A 24,394-nucleotide genomic window follows, 5' to 3' on the forward strand; every position below is an offset into this window, starting at 1 on the left:
AAGGTACAGAGTCGGTTTGCACATCGTCGCCATGTTGGTGTCCCAAATTTAAACCAATCCTGTGGGAGTTAAACTCTTTTCTTATGTAAATTCTTTTATGATGGGAATCAAAACAGACAAAAACAAGTAAAGTAAAGTAAAGTAAAATCCTTTATTTAAAACACGATTATCGTTTAAGCACTACATGTTTGAGGGGTCGTGTATCTCAAGTTGCGATACTCTGCTAGTTGGGTGGCTTCCAAACGCGCTAGTCTCGAAAAGCTTCTTATATCCCTATTTCGGACAAAAAAGGCGACATCTGTAACTTATTTTAAACTACTTATAACCTGCTTTGGGTGGTACACTTAAGCAGGTAGTCTACATAAGGGAGGAAACACCCACTTCCTTCTTCATCTAAGCATAGTTAATAGTGTATGAACGCAAAACAAATGATTGTGCACGGTCGTGGACCTTTCAACATAAATCTTGGCATCTTTGTTTGCTCCTTTGATGTTTGCCGGGCTTCATAACCAGTCCCCCTATTAACTATGATCTAAGGGAAAGGGTCAATGCTCCTTCATGATCCAATCTCCGGGATGAGAAATGATCGCGCGGATTATCTTCAAGCAGAATAAACGCATCGCCAGCCACTTGTGTATAGAAGAATGTTTGCGCAGAGAAAGCATCACGCTAGACACGAATTGTCTACAAACATTAAAAGAGCTTGTGAATCTCAATAATCGGTGAAATTTTTGGCTCTTTGGGTGTAATGTTCGAAGAGAAATTGGCTTTCAAAAACTGCAAAATTCCTGGGTGGCGAATGCGCCAGTGAGTTCATACATTCTTTATAAAATTTTGAGCCAGTTTAAAACCCGCGTAGCACAAAAAGTATTCAATACATCGGGCTCAAATTCCTTGGGACAGTTACTGATCCTGCTGTACCCTTTCAATATTCAGAGCTAATCAATGTTTTTGTAGCTCCATCAATAACTGTATCGCTTATGCTAATATCACTTATGCGGGTGTGCTATTTAGGCAAATACAGTATTGTAAACTGAACAAACATTTTCTATGGCCGCCGGCCCACTCGTTCTCAAACCTTCTCAAGCATTCTATACTACTTGAAGTTAAATCCAAAATCATGTTGTTCTAGCTGCCAGGAGCTTCTTCAGAACTTTGCAGGTGCAGGTGATACTCAGACCCACCCTAATTGAAACACATGTAAAACGGATGAGAAGTCAATCAGGTCACCATGTTGAAGAACATTTTAATTAATGGCTGAGGACAAGCAGATTTTTGCAGACAGGAAATCCGTTAGTACTTGCTTGTTTCATCGATCCCTCTGACTATCAAGTAAAATTACTTTGGCTACAAGGGTGGCTATTTTAAATTAATAACTAATTGGCTTTGTGTGGTATTGTGGGATATAGTTTCTGTACCGTTAATCCTTAATCCTCAAAAAGAGATTGTTTGGCCACTCAGTCAGTTCTGAAATTACGAACAGCAGGGGTGAAATCGTAAAATTTGACATTTTGTTGATTTATCCAAAAATTATTTATTCAATGACGAGTAAGAGCCGTAGACTGTCATAAAGACAGATTTAAATAGCCACCTAAAGATTATTTTGAAACATTAATAGACCACGTCTCATAAGAGAAAGAATAAAGTTTAGTTTAAAGCAACCCGTTTAATTCTTGCCTAATTTTCACCACTTTGGCTTATTCATTGGTGATACCCCTCTGGGAGGTGCGGCGGCTCATCGATCTGTAGCTCAGTAATCAGATCAGCTGGGCTCTTGATTTTAAAAAAACCTGGCGGGGTATGCAGAATAACTCTCCACTTATTCTTGACTTATAATGAGCGGTTTTTTTATTGTCTGTCGATAGTTTAGATGACTTCACACGGGGCTTATGACCCTTTTCACATACAAAAAAGTGGCTTGCTGATACTGAGACTCTAAGCGTTAGAAACGATACAACCCAAATTATGGCCGGGACTGAAAAATCCTCAGAACTCCAGGGGACGATAGGGGCTATAGTGCTGGAATGAAAGAGCCAAAGAGGGAGACAACGTGGGGTATGGACGCTAGACTGTCGCGAAAGCACTAGGGGAGGATGGGCAGGTCGAGAGAGGGTGTGGGGGCGTTAAACTCCTTTTAATGCGGAGAAGATTAAGGGAAGTAAACATTACACGTATAGTCCTACAAATGAATTTTTAAAATCAATTCTTGGTTTGATGGATTGAAGTATCCAATGCCTACTTCAAAATTGTTAATCATAAATGAATGGGAGCCGCAAAAAAAGTTTCTAACAAAAAATATCAGACAGGTGTTAATGCTGTTGTGGTTAGGGCACACGCTGTTCACAATCTAGACATCTGTATGGGAATTTGTTAATCTTTGAAATCTAATTGGGATACTAGTTTTTTAATTTATGAAGACATGATTGATCATCGCAGATATACGCACAACTTAAGCAGTTCATGTGAAATTAAAGCCTGAAATTCAGGCTTGAGCGGTGATTCAAACATTCGACCTTTGCGATACCGGTGCAGTGCACTACCAACTGAGCTATCAAGCCAACTGGGAGCTGGTTACTTTGTGAGTTTGGATTATGCCCGCAGACGGTGAAGAATGCGAGTGAATATATGAAAGATCATATATTTTCAATTGAGTTGCGGAGAAAGATATGAAGACATGAGTTATCATTGCAGTTGCACACACGACTTAAGCAGTTTTGAAATTAACCGTCGAACGTACAAGCGAACTCATACCCCCACCGTGGTACAAAGGGATGGAACCCCTTTCCCTTGGTTTTCGTTCTGTTAAGACACAGCGAAATAAATTTACATTGAGTAGATGGCTCTTACCATTTTTGTTGGTTATGACGGGATTTGAACCCATGATAGCTCAGTTGGTATAGCAGTGGACCGGTATCGCAGAGGTCATGGGTTCGAGTCCCATTCAAGTCTGAATTTTTTTTATCAGGCTTTAATTTTACAACTGCTGTAGAGGTACACAAATCAATGGAGGGTTTATATCTGGGAGTCAGATGCTTATAACCAGAATAATTTTTTTTTGTTCATATGGAGAAGGACCTATTACCGGGAGGAGGGAATATAACCGAAATTTTACGCGATAGCAGTTTGTTCTCGTTTTCCCGAATGATTGCAGTTTTTGCTTTTGGGTTAAGTTTTACAACAGCTGCAGAAGAACAGTGCTTGCCGCAAACGCGTCGAACGTGAAGAAAATGTTAGACAACTTTCTTGCTCATAATGTCACAGGCAGATCAATTTTCCTAACCGTGCTTTTTGCTGCGAAAGTTGTAATACTGTTCAATCTTATTTAATGGTGCGTCAAGCTTTATGCGTCATATGTTATTTTGAACTCAAATATAAGACATATAGGTTAAAATTGAATCTCTCAAGAACTCAACTGACACTGCAATGGACTTCACAGCATGCACTTAAGGATACATTGTCATTGTCATGAGGCTTTGACAAATTTGCCGAATTACATAATCGTGACACATTCACGTACTTGCGCAAAGAAAAGCAATTATGACGCACACTGATTACTTTTCCGAGCTTAATCTGTAAAATCCCTTGCGTGTTAAACAAGAAGCTCTTTCGATTGTTGCAAGTGCTTGAGTGTTCTTCTACGCAAGCGGACAGGAATTTTCCTTTTGCTTAGGTTTTACGATAGTTGTTTAAAAACCGCGACCGATCTATAAATAAATTTAAAGGAGCCGCGTTGTGGTTTAATTTCCCAATCTTGACAAATCTTCCCTGCAGAGCTTTCCACGGTTGACCATTCCAGCGCAGCTCGTCTTGAGCTTCGCTAGCCTTACTCATCATAGTTCATTTTCGGTTTCCTGTAACATCTTTGGGTGTTTCTTCCATTTGGAGTTTTTCGTTGAGAAATTCTGTTCATCAGTTAAAAAAAGAGTACTCTATTTCAACAGGATGACATAACTCTAAGCTTTTTAATCATGTATAGGAATGTAGTAAAGTACATCCGGAAAAACGGTACTTAGTGATCAGCCATCGATACAACATTAACTGACAACAATAACGTAACAATGCAGTCAGATATTTCCAACGACTAGCGGCGTGAGTGCTTGTTTTCGCCATCCTTAACGGGGTCGTTTAGGAAGCCTTTCGCTTGTATAACCGTAAGTTAGGAGTGTCAAAAGTCTATTCTAAAAATGTAGCTATCTTGTTTTGATCCTGATGCAACTATGGCAGCCGATATGGTAATCGTGGCTCTTAGAAGATGAAAGTTACTTCTTGTGGTTATGTTAGTAAAAATTTCGTTATAAATAGCTTCTTTTTACGTCACTTAGTTAATCTATATTCATAAGGTTGTTTTCTTTCTTAAAATGAACAAAACGCACCGTGCGTGATTGTAAATTTTTTTTTTAAAAAAGGCTCATAATTACGTCATTTGATCCATATATATTCATTAGTTGGTGAAGGTTTTTTGCTTTTTGCCTTTTGTCAGTTGAACAAGATACCATCAGTGCATGCCTACCGCTTCGAAATTCCAAGGCCAACAAACATTGCAAGGCAAACGCAGGTAAAAAAAAGTTAATAGACCACTCAGTCCACAATGTTGTCCGACTTAAGTCTGCGAAATTCAGCTAAAAGCCAAACTAAGCCATCGCGAGGACTCGAGAGATTATGAAATTGGAATGAGCAGTACTGCCACTGATGTAGCGCACTTTGCTCAGCAATACAAGTCTGGCTGTTTTTTTTTTTTTTTTTCCAAACGAAAGCCGACTACGCAACATAACCTTTATGTGGAATTGTTTGTTTTTCAATACTTGTCAATACGAAATTCAAGTAATTAATTTGTGTTTTGCTTCTGAAAGAGTTTTCAGGGCCACCCTTTTCTAATAGCGTGTAAAACTGAGAAAAGGATTCATGTATAAAGTCGTATCGTAACTGCAAAACGTGAAAGTATTTTGAAGTCCTTTTTCTTGAACAAAATAAACACAAGGGAGGTCAGGTACTCCGGAAACGAGTCGGGCTTCTCTTCACATGAATGAGAACAGGGCGGCGCGCAGCTATCGATCGACGATAAAGCAGATATTCAAACAATAACATCTCCGGTGAAAGAGGCCATTTACATTACAGGGCGTTTTGGATATCAAATTCATGTTTGACTTCTTTCAAAGACTGTTAAAATCAAGATTTGCAAAGGAGTCAGATCAGATACCTCTGCCATGCCCCTGGCTGAATTCAGCCCAGGGAATGTAACAACCTTATTGCCCATACAGAACACATCTATTCACTTTAATAGGTAAGGTGTAAAGTGCTTTCCGGGGTTAATTAGCGCTAAGACACTTCGTTGGTGTTAAGTGATTAATTTAGCCCATTACGACCGAATTGAGGTGTGGTAGTAGATAAAATCTTTTTTCTATTATTTAAGGGCAAAGGGCGGTCTGACCTTCTCAGAAGTTTAAAATCATTAGCTTATAATATGGTAGCGGTTTTTGCGTTTCTTCTCCTAGAGCAAAACGACTCCTTAAAACCAAATACCGCCAATGTGAATGTGAATATGTGCTAGTCTTTTTGTGTACTTAACAAACACCACAGCAATAAAAAAGGTTCTTTGATCAACTAAGATGGCTTAATTTTCTCAATTCTTCCACAAGTCATTAGCGAACAACGGAGTTCTATTGAGCAGGGATAAGCTTTGAATGAACACCAAGCGAGAAAGCCCCGTGAAAATGCGCCCTAAATTGCCCGCATTCAATCAGTGCATTTATTAGTCTATTTCCGGTGTTTATCGAGCTGTTAATTATTTACACAAACAAAAGATTGTACAGCATGTCAGTTTGCGAATCGCGCTCCTTGAGATATCACTAATTGAGTGATGGGGCCGTGTCAAGTTGATTATCCAATCAAGGCTCTGCATGTTGTGTAGGTTTGCGAGTCAACGTCTCCCATTCACTTGTTATTAGGTCTGGCGTAAAGTGGTCAGTAAGATGCGGGTTTCACTGCTACAAGGATTCATCGTGCTTTGTATCGCCCTTCATTCGTTGGATATTTCACTTGCATCCAAGCGACAAGGGTAGGTGAAGTAAAACTCTCTGGGACCGTGATTCGCGTGCCCAGGGTCCTACAGTTCTCTGGTGGCGATCTGATGAAGTTTTGATGAGGTTTCAAGTCATTACCGGGTAATTCGTTTCTAATTCTACTGACCTTGTGTAATTTGCCCGAATCTCCATAGGCAAAATAAAGAAGCGAGACTGACGCTGAAACCCGTCCACGGTGGCCAGCTTACGTTGTCCTCGGGCAGGATTAAACTCGGGGAAGTGTATTTGTCAGGAATTAATGGTCTACGCGGAGAAAGGGTAGGTCGGCACACTTCGGTGTAAAGCGAGCCTTAAATATTAGAGCAGTTGTCGTGCGCTACTGCAGCTAATCCAGCAATTATTTTCGAGCTGTTATTTACATTGTATGCTTGGAATTCGTTTAGTTCCTTAAACCGTCATATTACCTCACTCGATCAAGAGCTCTGTGATATGATTTGTAAGCGGATATCAGCAAATAGCTGCATATAGCTCGGTAGCCCGTCCATTTTGCACTTAAAAAAAATATTGCTTTTGACCCTGACAATAGAAAGGAATAGGCTACAGGCGGTGCATTGCCACAGGAAATGCTGCTCGAAAGTTCAAAAGTATTGAGGTTAGAAAGTCCACCAAAACTTGGCAAAGTTTCTACGTGAGGCGGAGAAAGTTCTTACCCTTTAGAGACAGCGATGCTGAAAGACTGGGCGGGAAGCGGGAGTTTTTAAGTTGAGTTAAAATACATTCCATCCTCTTCTATCATCGTCAAAGGGTCGCGTATTACAATTTTAAGAACGAACCTTTCTGTTTCCTGTCCACGGGAGCCCTGAGTTGATGACAGTTGATTTAGCTCGTGCTGTGCGAACAACAGAGAAGTGTGGCGCTGTGCTTAACAAGGAACTCTCATTCCCGGCGAGCCTGGGAAGCTCAATAAACTTCATCTGACTAAAAAATTGATGATTGCATATTATTTCTGACTTCCAGGGAGAAAAAGGGCCCAGAGGTGATAAAGGCGACCAAGGAGAAAAGGTAAGTCCGTGAAAAATGGGTATTTGACTCAATCGCCATCTTGCAGAGATATCGATGCACTTCAGGCTTTCGCTGAACATGAGGTAACTAAATTTGAGATTCATATGGAATGCCAGAACAGGATAAAGTTGTGCTAGCTATTATTAGTCACCGTCGGTAGGTAGCAAGTATGCAACCGTATCAATTTCAGCGGTTTATTAGTGAGATATAATCTTTCTTGGCGCGACCTCCGCCTGATAAGGGCCACAAGATTAGCTGCACAGAACATTGTGCAAACCCTCCATCTGTTGACGATTGAATCGACAAACCTTTCTTTTAGTGTTTGCACGCAACGTTGGCCGTCACACAAGAAAGCCTAGTTCTTTCAGCCTCATTCTTTTGACCTCCAAAAGTTGCAAGCCAAATAAATTGTCAGTTCCTAGTCGTTAGACTGACCACAACGTCTACTGACTTTCTTGGCATTCCATTTGTCATATTTCTCGGCAGTAATTTGCTGATAGGAGTCTCAAAAGCTATTTACTTTAGCTGTTTAAGATAGTTCATCAGTATTCTCAGCTAGTCTTCAAGCACTTTAGATAGGATATTAAGTATAGATCAAGCCTCTAATAGCCCATGAGCTCCTTGTTGATCCAGGTTCATGTATTTTAGCCGGCATCGTGTTTATCATTGAAATTTTATTGACCATTTTTGGAAGTAGAACGGACTGCAAAGCATTTCCTTCAGAAGGAAATCTAGGATTACAGCCTACGTACATGTAATTGTGCGATGGAACAAGAGCGTTTTCATTTTCATTTACTTATTTTTCCTTATTATGAATACAAACGAGATGAGAGATGGAGATTATAAGAATTAAGGAAATTACGGAAACGTTCTCGTGAAACTGTTAAAAAAAATTACTCGACCGAATGCCAAAAAAAGAAACAGTTATAAAAAAAAAACAGTAAATGCGATTTCGGTCAAAAAAAAGCTAAATGTTAAAACAAAAAGGAAGGATTGAGTACTTTACAATGTTTACTAGAATAAAATAATGGCAATCCGGATTAGTTCCACCATACGTGTGGCCCTTTCGAGGTCAGTTTAGGTAGTTACGCATTTGGCACGAATTGAAAGTTAAAAAACCGTGCGGATGAGCGTTATGTATTGTGGTAGAATGATGCTTGAGATAAAGCTTAGGGCAGTTCCGATGCTTAATAACAAGTGTCAAGTTTCTAGCTTTGTGTACAAAGTTAACTCCGAATGCAGGCAACATCTAAAAAGCTGGTAAAAGTCGTCATTTGGATAATTGTTTCTATTTTCTGCTCATGAATTGAAAATTTTGCAAGGATGAGTAGGTAGGGGGATGTGGGAGGTCTCAACGTCACCCAAATCGTTTTCGTACAGTGTCAAATCATGTACAGAGAAGTAACAATTCTCGTTTTAGATACTAGCCGGATTTGTTCAATTTATTACAATCACGATCACCACGTTTTCGTCTCGGTGTCTTCGTGAGATTAGTATTTTAGAGAAAAGAGTATTAGCTTGTTTATAAGTTCCGTCCCAAGATGTTCCGAAAGTCATAAGCTTAAAGGAGATATGGGCACGCCTTTCTCAGCGGGGTTGGGGCCGGCATTTCAAGATAGAAAAACACAGACTTTATGCGGCTGAATAACATGCTAGTGGTCCAATTCATTGTGAGATTTAGTAACAGTACTGGAAGATTTGTCTGGGTAACGTGAATGGAGATGACCACAAGCAGTCTGCGAATTAGTGAGATAGATTTAAGAATTTAATCTGGGATTAAAACGCTTAGGAAATGGAACAATGAATCAGACTTAATGGCCCACAACGGTGCCAAAATCATCCCAGGATAACACTGACAGATTTATCAACGGCTTTTAAATAACATGCATACCCGTTGAACCCCCAAATCCTAAAACGTCTAAAATCCTTTCAAATTGCGCCACAAGGGGGCAAGGTATCCTTACCCAACTCAGTTGTGTACCAAAAATGCGGCATGTACTTCTACCAGACTATGAGATCGAGATTTCTATGAGGTGACATCTGTCGCATCAAAGACATCGAGAGCGCATATTCTAACTGCTCAGTAGAATTTGAAGTTAAATTTCCTTCAAATAACGATTTCCAGTGTGTATCTTTAGATGTTAATTAGTAAATAGTGCGCGCATTGAAGTATCGGCAGCTGTCTAAATCACTTTTGGTTCATTGAACAATTTTGAGGTTTTGAAGTTGCATAAGGATCAATTTCGTTTCGTTCAGTCTTGAGAATTGAATTATCCAGTAATTCGCGAAATCTTCCTCCGAAACATCGAAGAAACGAGAAAATGTTGTCTTTGAGTGGACTTCTTACCAGCTACTGCACACTAACGGCTGATAATGTACAATAGCTCAGCCAATCAAATTGCAGTATTTGTAGAATTCTATTAAAGTTAGTCATTTCGTCTGGTTGTTGTCGCTGTTGTTGTTGTTGCTGTCGTTGCTGTTGTTGTTGTACTTGATGTTGCAACGTACCCGCTCGCTGCTCAGCATTCTTCGTACATGGAAGGTGTAAACTCAATTAGACAACAAGACTCTTATCAGACAGTGAAGTCTAAATGTAGTTATTGTTTGTTTTAAAATTTTTTAACTCACTCTATGGGGTCGTCAAAATACAGCAAACTGTTGTAAAAAAAAACTGAAAATCAATATTTTTGCATGTAGACCAAACAAACTTGGTCATTAAAATTTTATTATTGTTTTCTTATACAGAAATGGGATCCCTCAATTAAAATAAAACAAAAAAAATAGCCAATGAAATCACGCACACGCTACAGTCAAACTGGATCGCGGGCGCAGCTGAAAAACAATTTAAGTGACTGGTACCATATTTATTTTTTGGACGCTGGGGTTAATATTTCTGTTTCTTTTTTCCTTTTGTTAGGGTGAGAAAGGAGACAGCTGTTCGGACAGTTGCTGGAAAACTGCGGCATCAATTCTTCGCCAAACTACATCCGAATCTTGCAATGCTCGACTTGAAGGCGAACTGAGATACGACAAAACATCTGGCAAGCTCAGCGTCTGCAGCAGGAAGCAGTGGAGAGAACTGCAAACTGTCCCACGGGGAGAGATTAACAACTCACCGCCAAGAAAGTCCTGCCTTGAAATATTGTTCAAAGGAGAAAGTCAGGGCAATGGCATGTATTGGATTAATCCAGCGGTCACCGACCCTGAAAGGAATGCATTTCGCGCCTACTGCGACATGACAACATCAGGGGGAGGCTGGACTCTTGTTGCCAAGGTAACGCATGACTACAGCTGGGTGTGTCCTGACAGAGATGGGGGCATGTGCCTAGGATCCAAGACCAACCCCCTGACAGCAAACCTTTTCCATGATATCCACCAACGGGACAGCGTGGACATGTCCATCAAGAGCAACGCAGACGCCGGAATCCATTTGAATGACACAATCATTCGATTGCTCTTCGTATCTGGTCGACAGTCTGTTCGGTTCACCTTCGTGGGCTCGGGAAACGGTTGGACGCCAACGGAGGACGCGTACGCGGCATTTAACCCAAGCAAAAAGAACTCGATGTTCGTAGATCACGAGTGGGGTCAGTACACCCTTGAGAACGTGGACTACACGTGGAATATCATCCAACACACCCGCAAGGACAAGACGTTCACTGGCAAGATCATCTGCTGGGGAAACAAGGTGAAGCATTCGTATCGCTTCTACGACCACGGCCTCCATGTTGGGTCCCCTGCTCCGGCACACAAGCCGTGCTTACTCGACAATAATCAACACGAGGTCATGCTGAAAAGCCACTACGCCACCTTGCAAGGCTCCCCTCTCAAGGCACGCTGGGATATGGCTCAGTTTGGTTTCCTTGGAGCTCAGTATGTACAGGTGCCGAACAAACGCATTGCAATATGGGTACGATGAATGACCCTGCTGACCGAGACTAGTAGAAGGATGCTTCTTGTTGCATTTGTTCAAGTTTCTCGTTGAATGACAAATCTTATTATCATAACTCAAGTCCTTTCAAGACCTAAATGCTCGCTCAGGTTGAAAGACTGTTTTAACGTTGATAGAAAAATGCATAGTGCATGGCGTACCCTAGAACGACGCGAACAAACCATAACCAAACCTTGTACATTTTTACCGATGTCGACATACAAGTTCATTTTACTGCTCTTAAAGCATTTGAAAAAGTACAGACTGTAAGAATTTGATTATGCACATGTCCCACTCATGATGAGTTAGTTCTCGTGTGGGTTAATAAGCTTAAAATGCCGGACTAAATGCTCAGAGCTGATGTCAAGTATCAGTAAAAGGAAGCGTTATTGTAGAAAAATATTTAACCCTTTAAGCCAGTCAGACACGAAGCACAGACAGTATTAAAGAATAAATACCTTCTAAGAACATTTAATGCTCTCTTTTTGTTATTGAAACATTTTTGCCGTTTAGAGCTTCAAATGACACATAAATAAAGTATCTTCTTCTTCTTCTTTTTCTTTTTCTTCGTCTTCTTCATGACCATTATGTTTTCCATACCAGTCATATTACAGTGAATGAAAAAAATTAATCTTTGCATGCTCTAGTAAGATTGTAAATGTACTGGTAATACATGTATGTGTCAATTCGTGTGAGATTTAGGGCTCTCTTGTCGAGTAATTCAACAGGTTTAATAACCAAAACTGCATTCCTATCGCCTTGTTATCACGTTCAGTGAAGCCGATGTCAGTGATTTATCAGTCTTCGAAATACAGAGTAAAACAGGGAGACTTAACTTGTTTATTGCCCGTCATCCGTTTTTACGGCTTTTGGCAAGATAAGATCCCCGTCTTTTGGTCGCCATTGGATTATGTTTCGTCTAAAGATATGTCTTTTCGGCCACTTTGAGCTACTTTTGGGTCAGTTTATTAAACGTTTTATCAATGCCGGCACTTTATCAAGTCAGTTTATTCATCGGGGGTACATGTAAGCCTTTGTTTAGGTGAAGAGAATGGCTAAATTAGTAAATCCTGAATCACTAAAGGGCTGGCATTCAATCACTCGACACTCTTCCTCCACTGAAAAAACCGACGGAAACTTTAAACCGCCAATAAGAGCAGATGTTGCGCCCAGTAAGGGAGCCTTTATGACGAATCGTTGAAAATTTAATTATCGTTTCAAGTACTATGTTCTATAGTTATCGCAACATTCCAAAGGGAATATAGCTGTTTAAACGACTTAGTGGGCAAAACAGCTTTTCCAGTGCTGCTGTTTTTGTCATTGATCCGTGTTTTTTTCGTTGGAGACACAACAAAATTCTTAGACTGCGAGAAGCAGGTCAACAGGAGGGCTAACTCTCAGCATCGATTCGTGTGCATCAAGCTAAAAAAAAAGCGCAGGTTATAACTCCATAACCTTGTTAACATAAGTTGACTGAATAATTGGTTTACAGGATGCGAAGGTCTATAATTAATCCTTACTTCCATAAAGTTGCAATTGTGCCTGGAGGCTTTTGTAAGCCTGCTTCTGATGAGGAGCGGTGCCTTTCAAGAGCGGTTAGCAGAGACCTTCCAAAGAGCATTCCATCGCAAATCATCAACAAAGCGATAGCTCAAAAGTGTTATTCAATCATTCAGGAGTTTCATATTCACAAATGCACCGGCCTTCCGCCCTTTCTGGCAAGCGAACCATTAGGCCCATTAGGCGCGCGTGCACGTAGAATTTAATTTCAAAATGTAATTAAAGCTACGTGATAAAATTGTTTGTAATACAATGGATTACCCGGCAAATTAATCATTTCTTGGCACCTTTATCAATGCCTTTGTAGAACTTCTTTTTGATCATGTGCAATGCAGAGACAGGAAACATCGAGAGAAGAGATTTTGTCCTTGTTCACAACTGGAATTTCACCACGAATATGCCAAGTTCTACATGTTGCATAGTGGAGTCCCGATTTGTCGAACCTCCAAGGGAAACGCAAATTGGTTAGAAAATTCAGAGAGGTCGAGAAATCGGGTGTTCAATTACAGTGTTCGACTGAGCAGAGGGAAACGACTTTTGGTTCGGGTTATCGGGAGGTTCGAAAAAATGAGGGTTCGAGAAATCGGGATTCCACTGACGTATTATAATCTCTGGTTTCAGCCATGTTATAATAAAGTGAACCACGTAAAAGACAAATGATTAAATGTTTTGTCTATGATGGGTCTGTGATGTTTATATGACGACTTGCTTGTGAAAACAAGATGAAATTATAATAAGCTCAAGTCATACTCCCGGCACTTGCCGCATAATGCTTCTTTTCCGCCGGTGAAATATTCACTCAGGCTTCTAGCTTTATCCAGTGACCCGAAAATGGCGGCCTCCCGCCCACTTCTTTGAGCCTTTTGTCGGGTTTGAGTGATAGCAAACGGCCGTTACAAAGTCCACATAAAAAATACAGTGTATCTTCTCACCATCAAATTAAATCTAATCGCGTAAAAAGGTTAAGGGAACCTACTGGGTTATAATTATTTTTATTTGATATCCCCAAGCTTTCACCAGTGTGAACCTTATGTACCGTAAGTTTCATTTTGGTATAACTTGATATTTATGGAACAAAAATTGGCACTTCAGACCGCAAGGGTATATATTTCAGAACATAGTGCCGCAAGGGCTAAATTGATCAGCTTCCCAGATGCAAGGTAACCTTGGGAATGTATTTTTAGTGTCTTGTCTATTGACCGAAGTCCAAATTAATTTCGTCTTTGAGGGGGGTAAGAATAAGACTTGATTGAAGAGGGGAAGAAAAAAGGGCGGACTGCACAAAATCTAAGCTACAAAAATTTCTTGAAAGGGTTATCTTCAGACAGCGAAATATCTCCTTCCTTGGGAAGTGCTGCTGTTTTACATCAAGTTGCAGGTTTTTCGGGAATGTGGGCCATAAGATAACACTTTCCCAAGTGCTGTTTCCGCGTGTGTTACTATTTCTGTCAAAACAATCGGGTTTCCCTCATTTCGACCCTACTTAGTTTGCTAAGTAGTTAAACGCTTCTGAAATGTGGGACATAGTCGTTACAATCGAACAGCTTTCATTGCAGTAAAACATTTGCAATATGCTGTTGGGCGTTTCTGATCACAACTTAATGTGTTCACTAGATCTACTTGCTGATCATGGTCTGGCACCACTTAGTCGGTAACTTGCAAAACTTCAAGGAATGTTATATCTAATTTTAGTACACTTCTATATAAAGGCATCCGTAAGTCACCAGCAGCAAGAAAATACATTTCAACGTGTTTCGAAGTTCTTGGCTGCTTAGAATTGCCGGCGACACTTACTGCAAATAACTCAGCTAAGCTACCAGGCCAGATGAAGCATCTGGTGATGTGCCTGCCTTATTTCGTATCAATTTTGAGTGCAACTCTGTTCCACAGCAGAAAAAATGTTTCTTTGTTGTTGGACTAACGCTCAGTTGTCACAGGTTTGGATTTCTGAAGAAAGATCTTCGAAAACATGAAGTAAAGCTTAAGAGATCTGGAAAAAAATTAAACTTACACATCTCATCTCATCTCATCTTCAGTTTCCGTGTTTTTGTAATTTGTTGCCATGTCTCTGATAGCAATCGATTCAACGCTTCCTGCACTTATAACCGTAAGCACGTTCGAGTTCGTGTTTTGTTCCTTTTCTTTTCTTTTTTTTTTTCTCTCTTTTTTTTCCAGAAACGTTGTTAAGCCATTTTTTGCTTCTTAATGGGATCAATGTGATTTAGTATTAAGAGATCAGGGCGTGAAAAAATAGAGTGGTGGCGGCCCTCTTTCACCAAAATCAGATCCACAGGTGTACTACTGTACCAAACAAGCGATTTGTGCATGTCATACATTCATCTTGAAGCTCTGTATTTCAAAGCTCTGTTTAGCCATGCAGAATGTGGCAATAACAGACCAGGAACTACCAACGATTGGTTTTTCCACTAAGCATTTGAGTCTGCAAGGGTATTAGATGTTCAAAGAATTATATGAGCTAGCCTCTTCTTCTGAGAATCCTGCGAAGAGTAATACTGGCCCAGATATTTGAAACAGAAACTTGTTCAAAATCCCAAATTGCCAATCAGTTCGCTTTTTACAAAGCGTGGAGGATTGAATCCGGAACCACCAAACACAAATCCGACTAGTGGCAGGGAGGATGACTTGAACTTGGGACCTCCAGATTACAAGTCCAACGCCCTAACCACTAGGCCACATCCTCTCCAAAACTCAGGTCTAACCTTGAAGCTCTGCATGCATTTCAAAGCTCTCTTTAGCCAGAATGTTGAAACAACAGACTCGGTTTTTCCACTGAGCATCTGAGTTTGCATGGGCATTAGATGTTCAAAGAATTATAAGCTAGACCCTTCTTTGAAGAATCCTGCGACGGGTAATACTGGTCCAGACATTTATTTTCAGATGACGATCACTACGGGAGGAATAAGAATTTAATTTTGACCAATAAACCAAAGGAAGTAGACAAAAGGAGGTGGAAATCTCCGGTACTGAAGTGGAGGCTACTGTAGCAAGGTTACTCCTGGACGTAGATGGAACGCCTGGCCAGGGACTGGTGATTGGAGGGGTTTTGTCACTGGCCTATGTTCCGAAGTGGAGTAGACAGGCTTCAGATCAGATCAGATTAGCGTAGCAGGAGGTTTTGAAATAAGGTAGATAAAGTAGAGCCTTTTGGAGATTTTAACTCCGGAGCTCAGCACGTTTTACTATTTTCATAGCTTGACTCGAAGCAACTGGGAGCATTGCTCCACTGTACAATTTAGTCAGCTGGCCCCCATAGTTCACTTGTACCCATTGTTTCGTCTAAGTCAGGCACTGTCTTTCCCAGGAACAGAACACGAAAATCCATCAGGCAGACCTAACCTGGACCTGCAGGATATGGATACAGTCTGAACGCAGGCTATATGCAATGCGATTGCAGTAAAGGTCATTCTCCACTCACTTTTCAGAGTCCCAAGAATAGTTCGTGCAAAAGGCGAACAAAGTCTCTCTCCTTCTCCAAAACAGTTTTGCTTCTCACTTGCTAATGTTGTAAGTCCTTAGCCACTTACTGCAACTTACTTCTACCCTCTTGCGTTGACTGCTTATTTACTTTATTATTCTAACATACATTGATACAAGAACAAAACTTCTATTTTACATTAACAATTAATCGAGAGATTATAACATTAATAATCTGGTAATCAAGTTCTCTCTTTGTCATGTCATAAAGACATCTACATTGCTCGCTTAAAGGTATACCTTTGCCCAACTAAACATATTCGACAGACCGAAAATAATTTACGTCACTACGTCTACTGTCACCAAGAAGAGCTCTTAGTTGTGCCACTGTTTTCACTTTGCTCTTCCAAGAATGATAAACCTCTTTACAATATCACTTCAAGGCGATGTAACGCATAAAAAATGTCCGAAGGGGTAAAATGGGTCAAGGATTTGCCTTTTTGATAAATGAAATTTGGGTCAGTGGGACTGAGAATAACAGATAAAAAAAATGGAATTGGGATTGGGATTGGGATTGGGATTGGGACTGGGATTTGGGAAAAACACAGGCTGGGAAATGGCGTATGTACCCTTCAGGACTTTCACCTAAATGATAAGTATTAGTTCGAACTTGGTGCCGACGAACGGTTTTCGTAAGCTTAGGAAAATCCAAAGGGTGCACAGGCCTTGAATTTCCTCTCGTTCCGTGCAAGCTAGTGTAATTGACCAAGGTGGTACTATATGTTTGCGTTCTCTCAGGCAACAAAAACTATTATTTTTTAAAGATTATCAATTAGCTCAGCCAGAAGTGCTGTCTCTGATTAGGACGTATATAATGGCTAAATAAGTATCTTAAAACTTATTTGACATCCTTATTTACTCTACGGAACCGACTGCGTTCAACCGGATCTACAAGTTTAAAGGTTCTTGTAGGTTTGAATGATGCAAATGTTTTTGTCAAATTCAGGGACCACTTGACTGTTAGTCGGGAATCTTAATGTCGCATCCATTTTAAGCTGCAAAGAGGGATTACCAGTTTAATCAGAGATGAGCTGACACTTTCCAACCTTGAATTCAGTCGTTCCTTTATCGTGGAATTGCACGCCCAACTTTTCTATTGCCTCCGTGGGTAGCTTAAGCTTTCTCCCCAGCCTTTTCAGCGGCATGGGACGTCTCCTGCTGACGCAGGTGAAGCCGGGTAAGCAGGGACAAGAAAAGGCAAACGAAACATCCTGCAACGAAACAAAGTAATACTACTGACCAAACCGTAAACAATTTCACGCAATCAATCACACATAACGCAAAACGGCCGGTGAACCCCCTTCAGAACTGCAGAGCCTTTACCAGCGCGCAAAGTAGACTCGATTTTGGTTTTGCTCCCGTTCAGTTGACAAAACCAGTGATTTAGAGCTAGTTAGAGAGCTGATAGTACGCAAAATTAAAGCAAACGGGCGTAATTACTTCCAAAAGGCATCTACACGGGAAAACGCCATACTCGAAATGTTGAATAATTCATGTAATGTCTGACCAACGAAGGGCGGAGAAACTGGAAGGGAACGCTGCCATGCATAATCTACCAAGTAGGCCAACCAATGGACTGAAAGAACCGGCATTACTGGTAAGATTGTTAATATTAAAAATAGCACCAAAGTAAATATGAGTAATTTGTAGCCGCTAAATAAGAACAATGCGTTAACATCTGTAGCTGCCGCAACAACAGTGGCAAATGCCTAAGGAAACATGACATGAAGACAAAAGATATGTAGGACTTAGCTAGAAATCCTTCTATCATTCAGATTAGAATCAGTAGCTGAAATTCAGATACACCTATCAGGAAGCTGCTCACCTCTGCGACACAGAGTTGTCCGGGCAAGCGGTAACCTACACACAGTCCCAGATCTCTCAAGCAACACCTTCCCTTCCCGCAGTCTGCAGTGTGACTGCAATTTAAAGACACCGGACTTGGATCCTTAGGAACATCCTTCAAAGCTCTAGCGATACATACACCAAGAGCAGACTTCAAATGCTTGTGTGGCTGCACACCTCTAGATTGATCTTGATTCCGCATACCAATGAGGAAATGACAGAATTCGGTCATTTTGCAATCTGCATGGGAATTACACGAGAAAGAGGTCTTCCGAGGAGGGGTTGGCGTTGCGTTTGTAGGCATTGGTAAGCATAATCTGGTCAAGTTATGGCAGAAATCTCCATCATTTTCACAGTCTGAGTCAGATGTGCAACCAGTGCGCGGGGTTGAACTTGTTGGTTCAAAAAACATGGTGAGGTTTGGTAGACAAATGTTGAAGAAGTTGTGGCAGTATTGTCCTTTGGGACATTCCGCATTTGTTTTACATGTTGGCACGCTTGGACGAGACGTCGTTGTCGCAGTCGCCGGAACGTGAGAGTTATCCAGACACGTTCCAAAAAACACATGGCAGGACTGGTTTTGGCGACAGTCTTGGTCTGTTTTACACGAGGGTGCTGTTTTAGTTTGTCCTGTCACTCTCAACTTACTCTTCTGTGTGGGCTTAATGAAGCATACCTTAAAAAAGCTATGGCACACCTCACGCTTCGCACAGTCGCTGTCATCTTGGCATCTCAGATTCTTCCTTCGTGGTTTGTTTGATGACGTTGTGCGACACTCAAGAATATTTTGGCAGTTTGTGCTCTCTTTACGGTCCTGCAATACAATATTAATTTGACAGCATAAACGACGATTTTTGTATACTTTAAGCTCACACTAGGTCTCTCTCCGCGCTCACGAGAGAAGTCGCTGATTTCGGCACTGTTCCCTTCTTTTTCAGGATCGGAATAACTTAAGACGCAGGAACGGCCTGACAGACAATCGAACTTGCTTCACGTGCATACCAACAGACGCTAAAGAGCTCTAATCGCCCATCAACATATCAAATCATATTCAAATCAGAAGAACTTTAAATTTTACCCAAAAACATCTCAAAGGGTGGTACGCCCTTAAAGCACTTAGGCACCAATATAACAAATATTGCCTAATCAACTGAAATCTTAATTTGAGTCAACAATGACACTTTTCTGTAGACTGAGAAGGTTACGAAGAAAATTGTTCTCTTTGTACCACAGTTTGAAGAATTTTTCGTCGAGAACATACTGTTTTGCAGTCTCAGATAGGGACTTTGTCCGAGATAAAACAAAAAAAATTGTAGCCGATTTGAAGATTGAAAATACAGATTTCATTAATTCGTGGCTTGGTGTATTTGACGTACTTTACCCAACATAAAGCTCTGTGTCTCTAGTGTCAAACTTTATGTCTTATTGGTTATAACAAAGCTTCAACAAAGGATATATTAGAATAAATGCACAGGTACAGGAGCACTGAAAATAATTTCGTGTCTAATATGGAAACAAAATATCGAACAAATTCGAAGAGCCATTCTAAACATGGTCTGTCACAAAATATTATCTATGTCGCATATTTTTCTTTTTTTTTTTTTTTTCAAGTTCAGTATTCCTAGCAGTATATGACCTATTTTTAAAGTATGGGAAAAACAGCTGTATGCACCGCATGGATAACTGTAGCCTTATTTATAGCACAAATGATAATTTGTTCCTGTTCGTCTCTCTGTTGCTAGCCAATCGCATGAAGTAAAACATTTGGAGATGCGTTATTAACAAACAAAGTGATCGACATTCTTAAAAGGTTTTCTTGTCATCAAAGCAATTGCCTAAAGGAACTCAAATAAGTGTACTGTTTTAAATAGCAATTTAGGAAATATGGAAAATATGTCATTGTGGTCAGAGTTGTGTTCAATGACGCGTAATGAAAAAGTCGATTTTTCTGAGCGGATTTCCACGGTAGCGGAAACGTTTTAAAGACAAGATCAAATTTTAATATTCCTGACTCGATGTATCACTTTTGAGTTGTAAATAACGATAGTTTTCCAATGTCCAATCGTTCTTGGATGAAGGTTATCTCCAAATCGAACTAACTGCCAAAAGAGATTGAACGAGTGGTAAAAAGTGAATACTGCAATGGTTTTTTGTAGCATCTCTATTCACTGGATTCTTCGAGAGATAATAACATTGAGTGTCAAAGCCAAGGACCGAAGTGGCGGTTATGCTAATGGCCTTGCATCAAAAATAGACGATCTTGAGAGTAAGTTAATTGAAATTTTTGGTGATAAAAAAAGGTTGGAGGTTTTTGTGCAAAAATAGCTCATCACGTCTGACGGTCAAGTGTCTTTTGAGAAACTTCTTTGTTTTGCTAAGTAAACATTTATAACAAAGCGACAGATAGAATTTAATTTTGTGGCTACTGATTAAGCTTTCTACTGCAATATACGGAGACACGCACGAAGAAAATTGAATGAATTGAGTCAATCATAAGTTTCTGTTTTACGTTTTCAGTTCATGGCCGCTGAGAATCTTTTCGCATAGACTCTTCTTGTCGGAACTTACTTTGCTGGGCATTGTAGCAGGACTAAACAAACCTCCCTTTTTCCTCGTTCATATGCATCATTGAACCATGTTCAGAAAAGCCTACAAAATATTATTAATGTACAGCTCCCTTAATTCAATATGTTCAAGGGCCGTCGTCCTAGTTGCTGCCTGTTTTAAGCTCACCGCACAGGAAGAACGCTTTGTAAGATAGGGTGGGAAACCTTAAAAGTTATGAAACATACTAAACAAGCCAAAGTAGCCTATTGCACTGAATTCGGTCCTGAAAATTACTTAAAAAGCCACGATAAGCACTTCATTTTATGGGGAGGGGGGGAATTACAGGAATAGCTTAATCACCGTCAAAAATGAGGTAATTCGTGGCCCTTTCGATCAACCCAGGAGGTAATACCAGCTCTAATCACTGTTTGTATGCGAACGTCCAAGTCGCAAACCCCAGTAACAAAGGCACAACGCCATGAGAGCCTACGAGTAGTCCGTAAGTAGACAGTTACGAACATATAAGCCGCTTACCTTCAATGCGTTTAAATCTGTGTCGCCTCCATTGGCCACCAAAGAAGAAGAGACTGTCAACAAAACTAGTGCTGTTAGACAAGCTCTAGAAGTCATCTTGAGACAATTGACAAATACTCGAATAAGCCCTTGACTCGGCTGAGTGATTCAGTGGTGTGACTTAATTGTATTGAGGCACAAGCTTGTTCCGTTTGAATGTCTTGTAATTTGTTTGGGTCGCTCGGCGTTGTAAAAGCGAGGTGTGTTCGGGAAATCGACCCTACTCCATCGGAAGTTACATTCCTTGACACAAGGCAGACAAGCTGCGGAGACTTAATAGTAAATTTTAATTGACGATAAATGGAAATAAGTTGTCCACCGTCTACTTTGATCTCCCCGGTCTTAATCAAACAAAGTATTGCAAATATGCCATCTTCCTTTTTAAATGTGCTGTTTGCATAAGCTACTTTCTCGGTTCAGTTAATTAAAAACGACTTTTGTAGAGGTCTTATGTGTGTTGCTAATAATGTTTACCTTAAAAAAAGAAAGAAATTTGACGTCTGAAGTGATGCACAGCGATAAAACTCTTCCTGAAACAACAGTAGGTTTTTTAAGTAGTAGTTGTGCATTAAAATCCTAACCCAATGATTCGTTGACAGCATCGTTGACTTGGCCTTATTAGTGATAAAAGATTTCAACATCCCCCCAAATTACTGTGAAATTCTTATCCTGTCTCTCCTAAATAGAAGGTAAAAAAAAAGCGAAAAAACCATCTGTATTTTGACCCCAAAACTGATTACTTTGGCAAATGCATGCAAAAACGAATGATTATCCCTCAGAAATTTATTGTAATGAGGTGATAATGGATATACGTTTAGGTATCTTATCAGATGTTCGTTCTTCTATTTGGGTTTCTCTCTCAAGTGGTCTTTTCCGACGGCACGGCCCTGGCTCGCGCTGTAAGGAAGGGCGTTTTCTCTACGTCCGCCATGTCCAGCTCAGAAATAGAAATGGTTTCTCTCGCTGCTACTCGGTTAAAAGATATTAGCACCAACTGAGAGATACTTTACTCCGCTATATTTAATACGAAGATACTGTCCTTGCGGTGAGAGCTATCCACAAATATAGAGACAAGAAATTTAACTACGCAGTGAGTGGGTGTGTTGCATGGGAAGGGAAGGTCTACAGGGTAGCCCACACTGAAATGACCCGCCAAATCACCGTTGATTTTTTCGGATTTCAATCGGCCAGCCCGCAGTCCCACAAGCGTTTAAAAGTGCTCCATATTTCGGATATACAGTTCGACCCCACTCGAGGGCCACCTCATTGTTACCATTTCATTTACCGTAGGAAGTCAGGAAAACCTCATGTAGTGACAAAAACAAGGCCAGCGAGGAACATTGTTTTCATGTTATATCTCCGTCTTATCAAAAGAGCAAAGAAAAGAAACGAACAAAGACATGATATAACCATTTCCACATCTTTCGATAGTTGTTATCTCGGCTCCTTCTATTTGAGATTTTGGTGAACCGTCGTCGTTGTCCGCTACTTTGTATAACGTGTTAGCCTCGAGCATGACAATTCAAGTTGCTTTGAAATAAAAGTAACAAAAACTAGGGCCTGGAATGTGATCCGATCACATGTATTGGCTCTGAAGTATGTAACCGACTCGCGAATCAGAGCGAACCGCCCTTAAATGATCAGGGAAACATCACGCAAAACTAAGAGGCCCGCACGTTCTGATCTTTTGATTCGCAAACTACAGAAATATGACACTCTTAGATTTGAAGTACCACTTCACTCTGCCAGTGTAATTCTGGGCCGACACAAGCAGAGCTGTCTAGGCAACCATACACTTGATCCAAACAGTAATTTATAGCTCAGAGACAATATTCAAGGGAATTCAATTGAATAGAGGTACAAGACTACTATACAAAAGGTCTTAGGGAGCGACTGAATACTCCCGCTTCCAACTTAATGAGTTTACAGACTGTATAGGTCAATCCCCTTTGTTCACTCTAATGTTTGGAAAGAAAGCCGCGTAGAAAAGCTACAGTTTTCGAACCTGGGAAAAGGTCTGTGTTCGCCGCGTTAATGCAATAAAATAGGTGGTTTCTCAGCACTTCAGATAAGCTAAAATAGGCCACACACTTGGACTACCGTAAGCCACACACTTGGTAATGAAAACGATATTTTCGAGACGGTTGGAGACTTCAGAGCACACACCAAAGCGCTTCCTTTCGGCAAACTTGTAAACCCCCTTACCGTCTTTATCTTAAAAGAATATTGTTTTTCCGGCCTAGACTGAATATTCTTATTTTTCGCCGATTTTAGGCTGAAAATATTCCTGGAAATATTGTTAGATTATTGTTTATTTTAATAGAGAGTTAAATGAATACAAAGAAGACTATGCCGACACAACGTCAGATTATCTGTCCTAGCATGTTTTTGATGGAGTTTAAGCAATTCTGCAGGCAACAAAGCCATGTTTTTAGTATCGAACATGCAGCTATTGCTGTTTTTCTGTCTTCTTTTGCTGTTTAAAGAAGAGAAAGGAATAATTTTATACGGTCTCGTTAAAAACATTTAGTTGTACTGTATTTACAAATTTTCAACACACAAAATTGTATTCTTTCCAAAATCTTAGCCTCGGGTTTATTCTTAAAATGTCCTTAAAATTTCGTAATTTCCAGCTCGATATCATTACAAAATCTTTTCTTATACAAAAAGAGAGTATGAAACGCTTCTTCACGACTAGCCATGACTAGCCTACGAGCAAGCTCTTGGAAGGTCTTGTTCCACATACTGTAAGAGCTGCCATGAGAGCCTGCTCGCAGGCTACCTGTTTTGCGATCAACTGTCAACGAAAGAAGACAATAACTAACATGTAAATGTAAATGGTGGTTCACCACGAAAAGGAGCAGTCTGATAGGTTGTAATTTCGCAACGGATCGCTGACAAATTAACTTCCCTCAGTCAAGGCATGATAGCACAAAAAGAAAGTCCTTTGTTATCAAGTACTAAAAACCATTTTTTTCCCTAGAATATCAGTCCGGCAGAGAAATGTTTACGGAAGTGACCTAAAATGCAAATACATGGGCCATACTTTGCCCTATTTTCGGCAGAGCCATTATAAAATATTTTTATACAAAAATAACCTTTTTTATTTTAAACTAGCTTTTTCGGTCTTTATCTGTTGGAGAATACTGGTCACACTTTCTATGTTTTTGAAAGTTCATATGGACCGCGCCTTCCTCTGCGTTTCGCTAAAACGAGCCGGAGGGATAATATCATTCCACAATACTAACCTCGCTTAAGTTCAATAAAATGTATTTAGCCTCTTGTTTTCATCCCGTTACACTAGTGCGGCCTTCAGCTCGTCCCGCTCATCGTGTAACATACCGTATGACTCCGCGATTTA

General features: G+C 40.3%; 2 protein-coding genes across 2 annotated transcripts in view; one reads left to right on the top strand and one right to left on the bottom strand.

The window, feature by feature from the left end:
• LOC145465158 (uncharacterized) overlaps positions 1-11,554 on the top strand; it is a 23,372-nt gene extending 11,818 nt beyond the window's left edge. Inside the window, exons 2-5 of the mRNA XM_081448931.1 lie at positions 5,946-6,055; positions 6,215-6,338; positions 7,038-7,082; positions 10,000-11,554. Of these exons, the coding sequence (XP_081305057.1) occupies positions 5,970-6,055; positions 6,215-6,338; positions 7,038-7,082; positions 10,000-11,001 (1,257 nt within the window). The 5' untranslated portion in view covers positions 5,946-5,969 and the 3' untranslated portion in view covers positions 11,002-11,554. The remainder of the gene's footprint in view (positions 1-5,945; positions 6,056-6,214; positions 6,339-7,037; positions 7,083-9,999) is intronic.
• Positions 11,555-11,630: 76 nt separating this feature from the next.
• On the bottom strand, positions 11,631-23,748 carry LOC145465163 (uncharacterized). Its single transcript, XM_081448936.1, has 3 exons — positions 20,995-23,748; positions 17,894-18,727; positions 11,631-17,279 (listed from the first exon to the last, which is right to left on the bottom strand). Exons 1-3 carry the CDS (start codon positions 21,088-21,090, stop codon positions 17,085-17,087), a joined length of 1,125 nt encoding a protein of 374 aa, XP_081305062.1. The 5' UTR covers positions 21,091-23,748; the 3' UTR covers positions 11,631-17,084.
• Between the last annotated feature and the right edge of the window lie 646 nt (positions 23,749-24,394).

Source organism: Orbicella franksi, chromosome 13 (assembly GCF_964199315.1).
Source record: "Orbicella franksi chromosome 13, jaOrbFran1.1, whole genome shotgun sequence".
NCBI lineage: Eukaryota > Metazoa > Cnidaria > Anthozoa > Scleractinia > Merulinidae > Orbicella > Orbicella franksi.

Excerpts from the sequence above, each read along its gene's own strand:
- LOC145465163 (XM_081448936.1), bottom strand. The coding sequence starts at position 21,090 with ATGACTTCTAGAGCTTGTCTAACAGCACTAGTTTTGTTGACAGTCTCT. Across the intron at positions 18,728-20,994 it reads CAGATTTAAACGCATTGAAG|GACCGTAAAGAGAGCACAAA; the intron begins GTAAGCGGCTTA and ends ATTGTATTGCAG. Across the intron at positions 17,280-17,893 it reads GACAACTCTGTGTCGCAGAG|GATGTTTCGTTTGCCTTTTC; the intron begins GTGAGCAGCTTC and ends GTTTCGTTGCAG.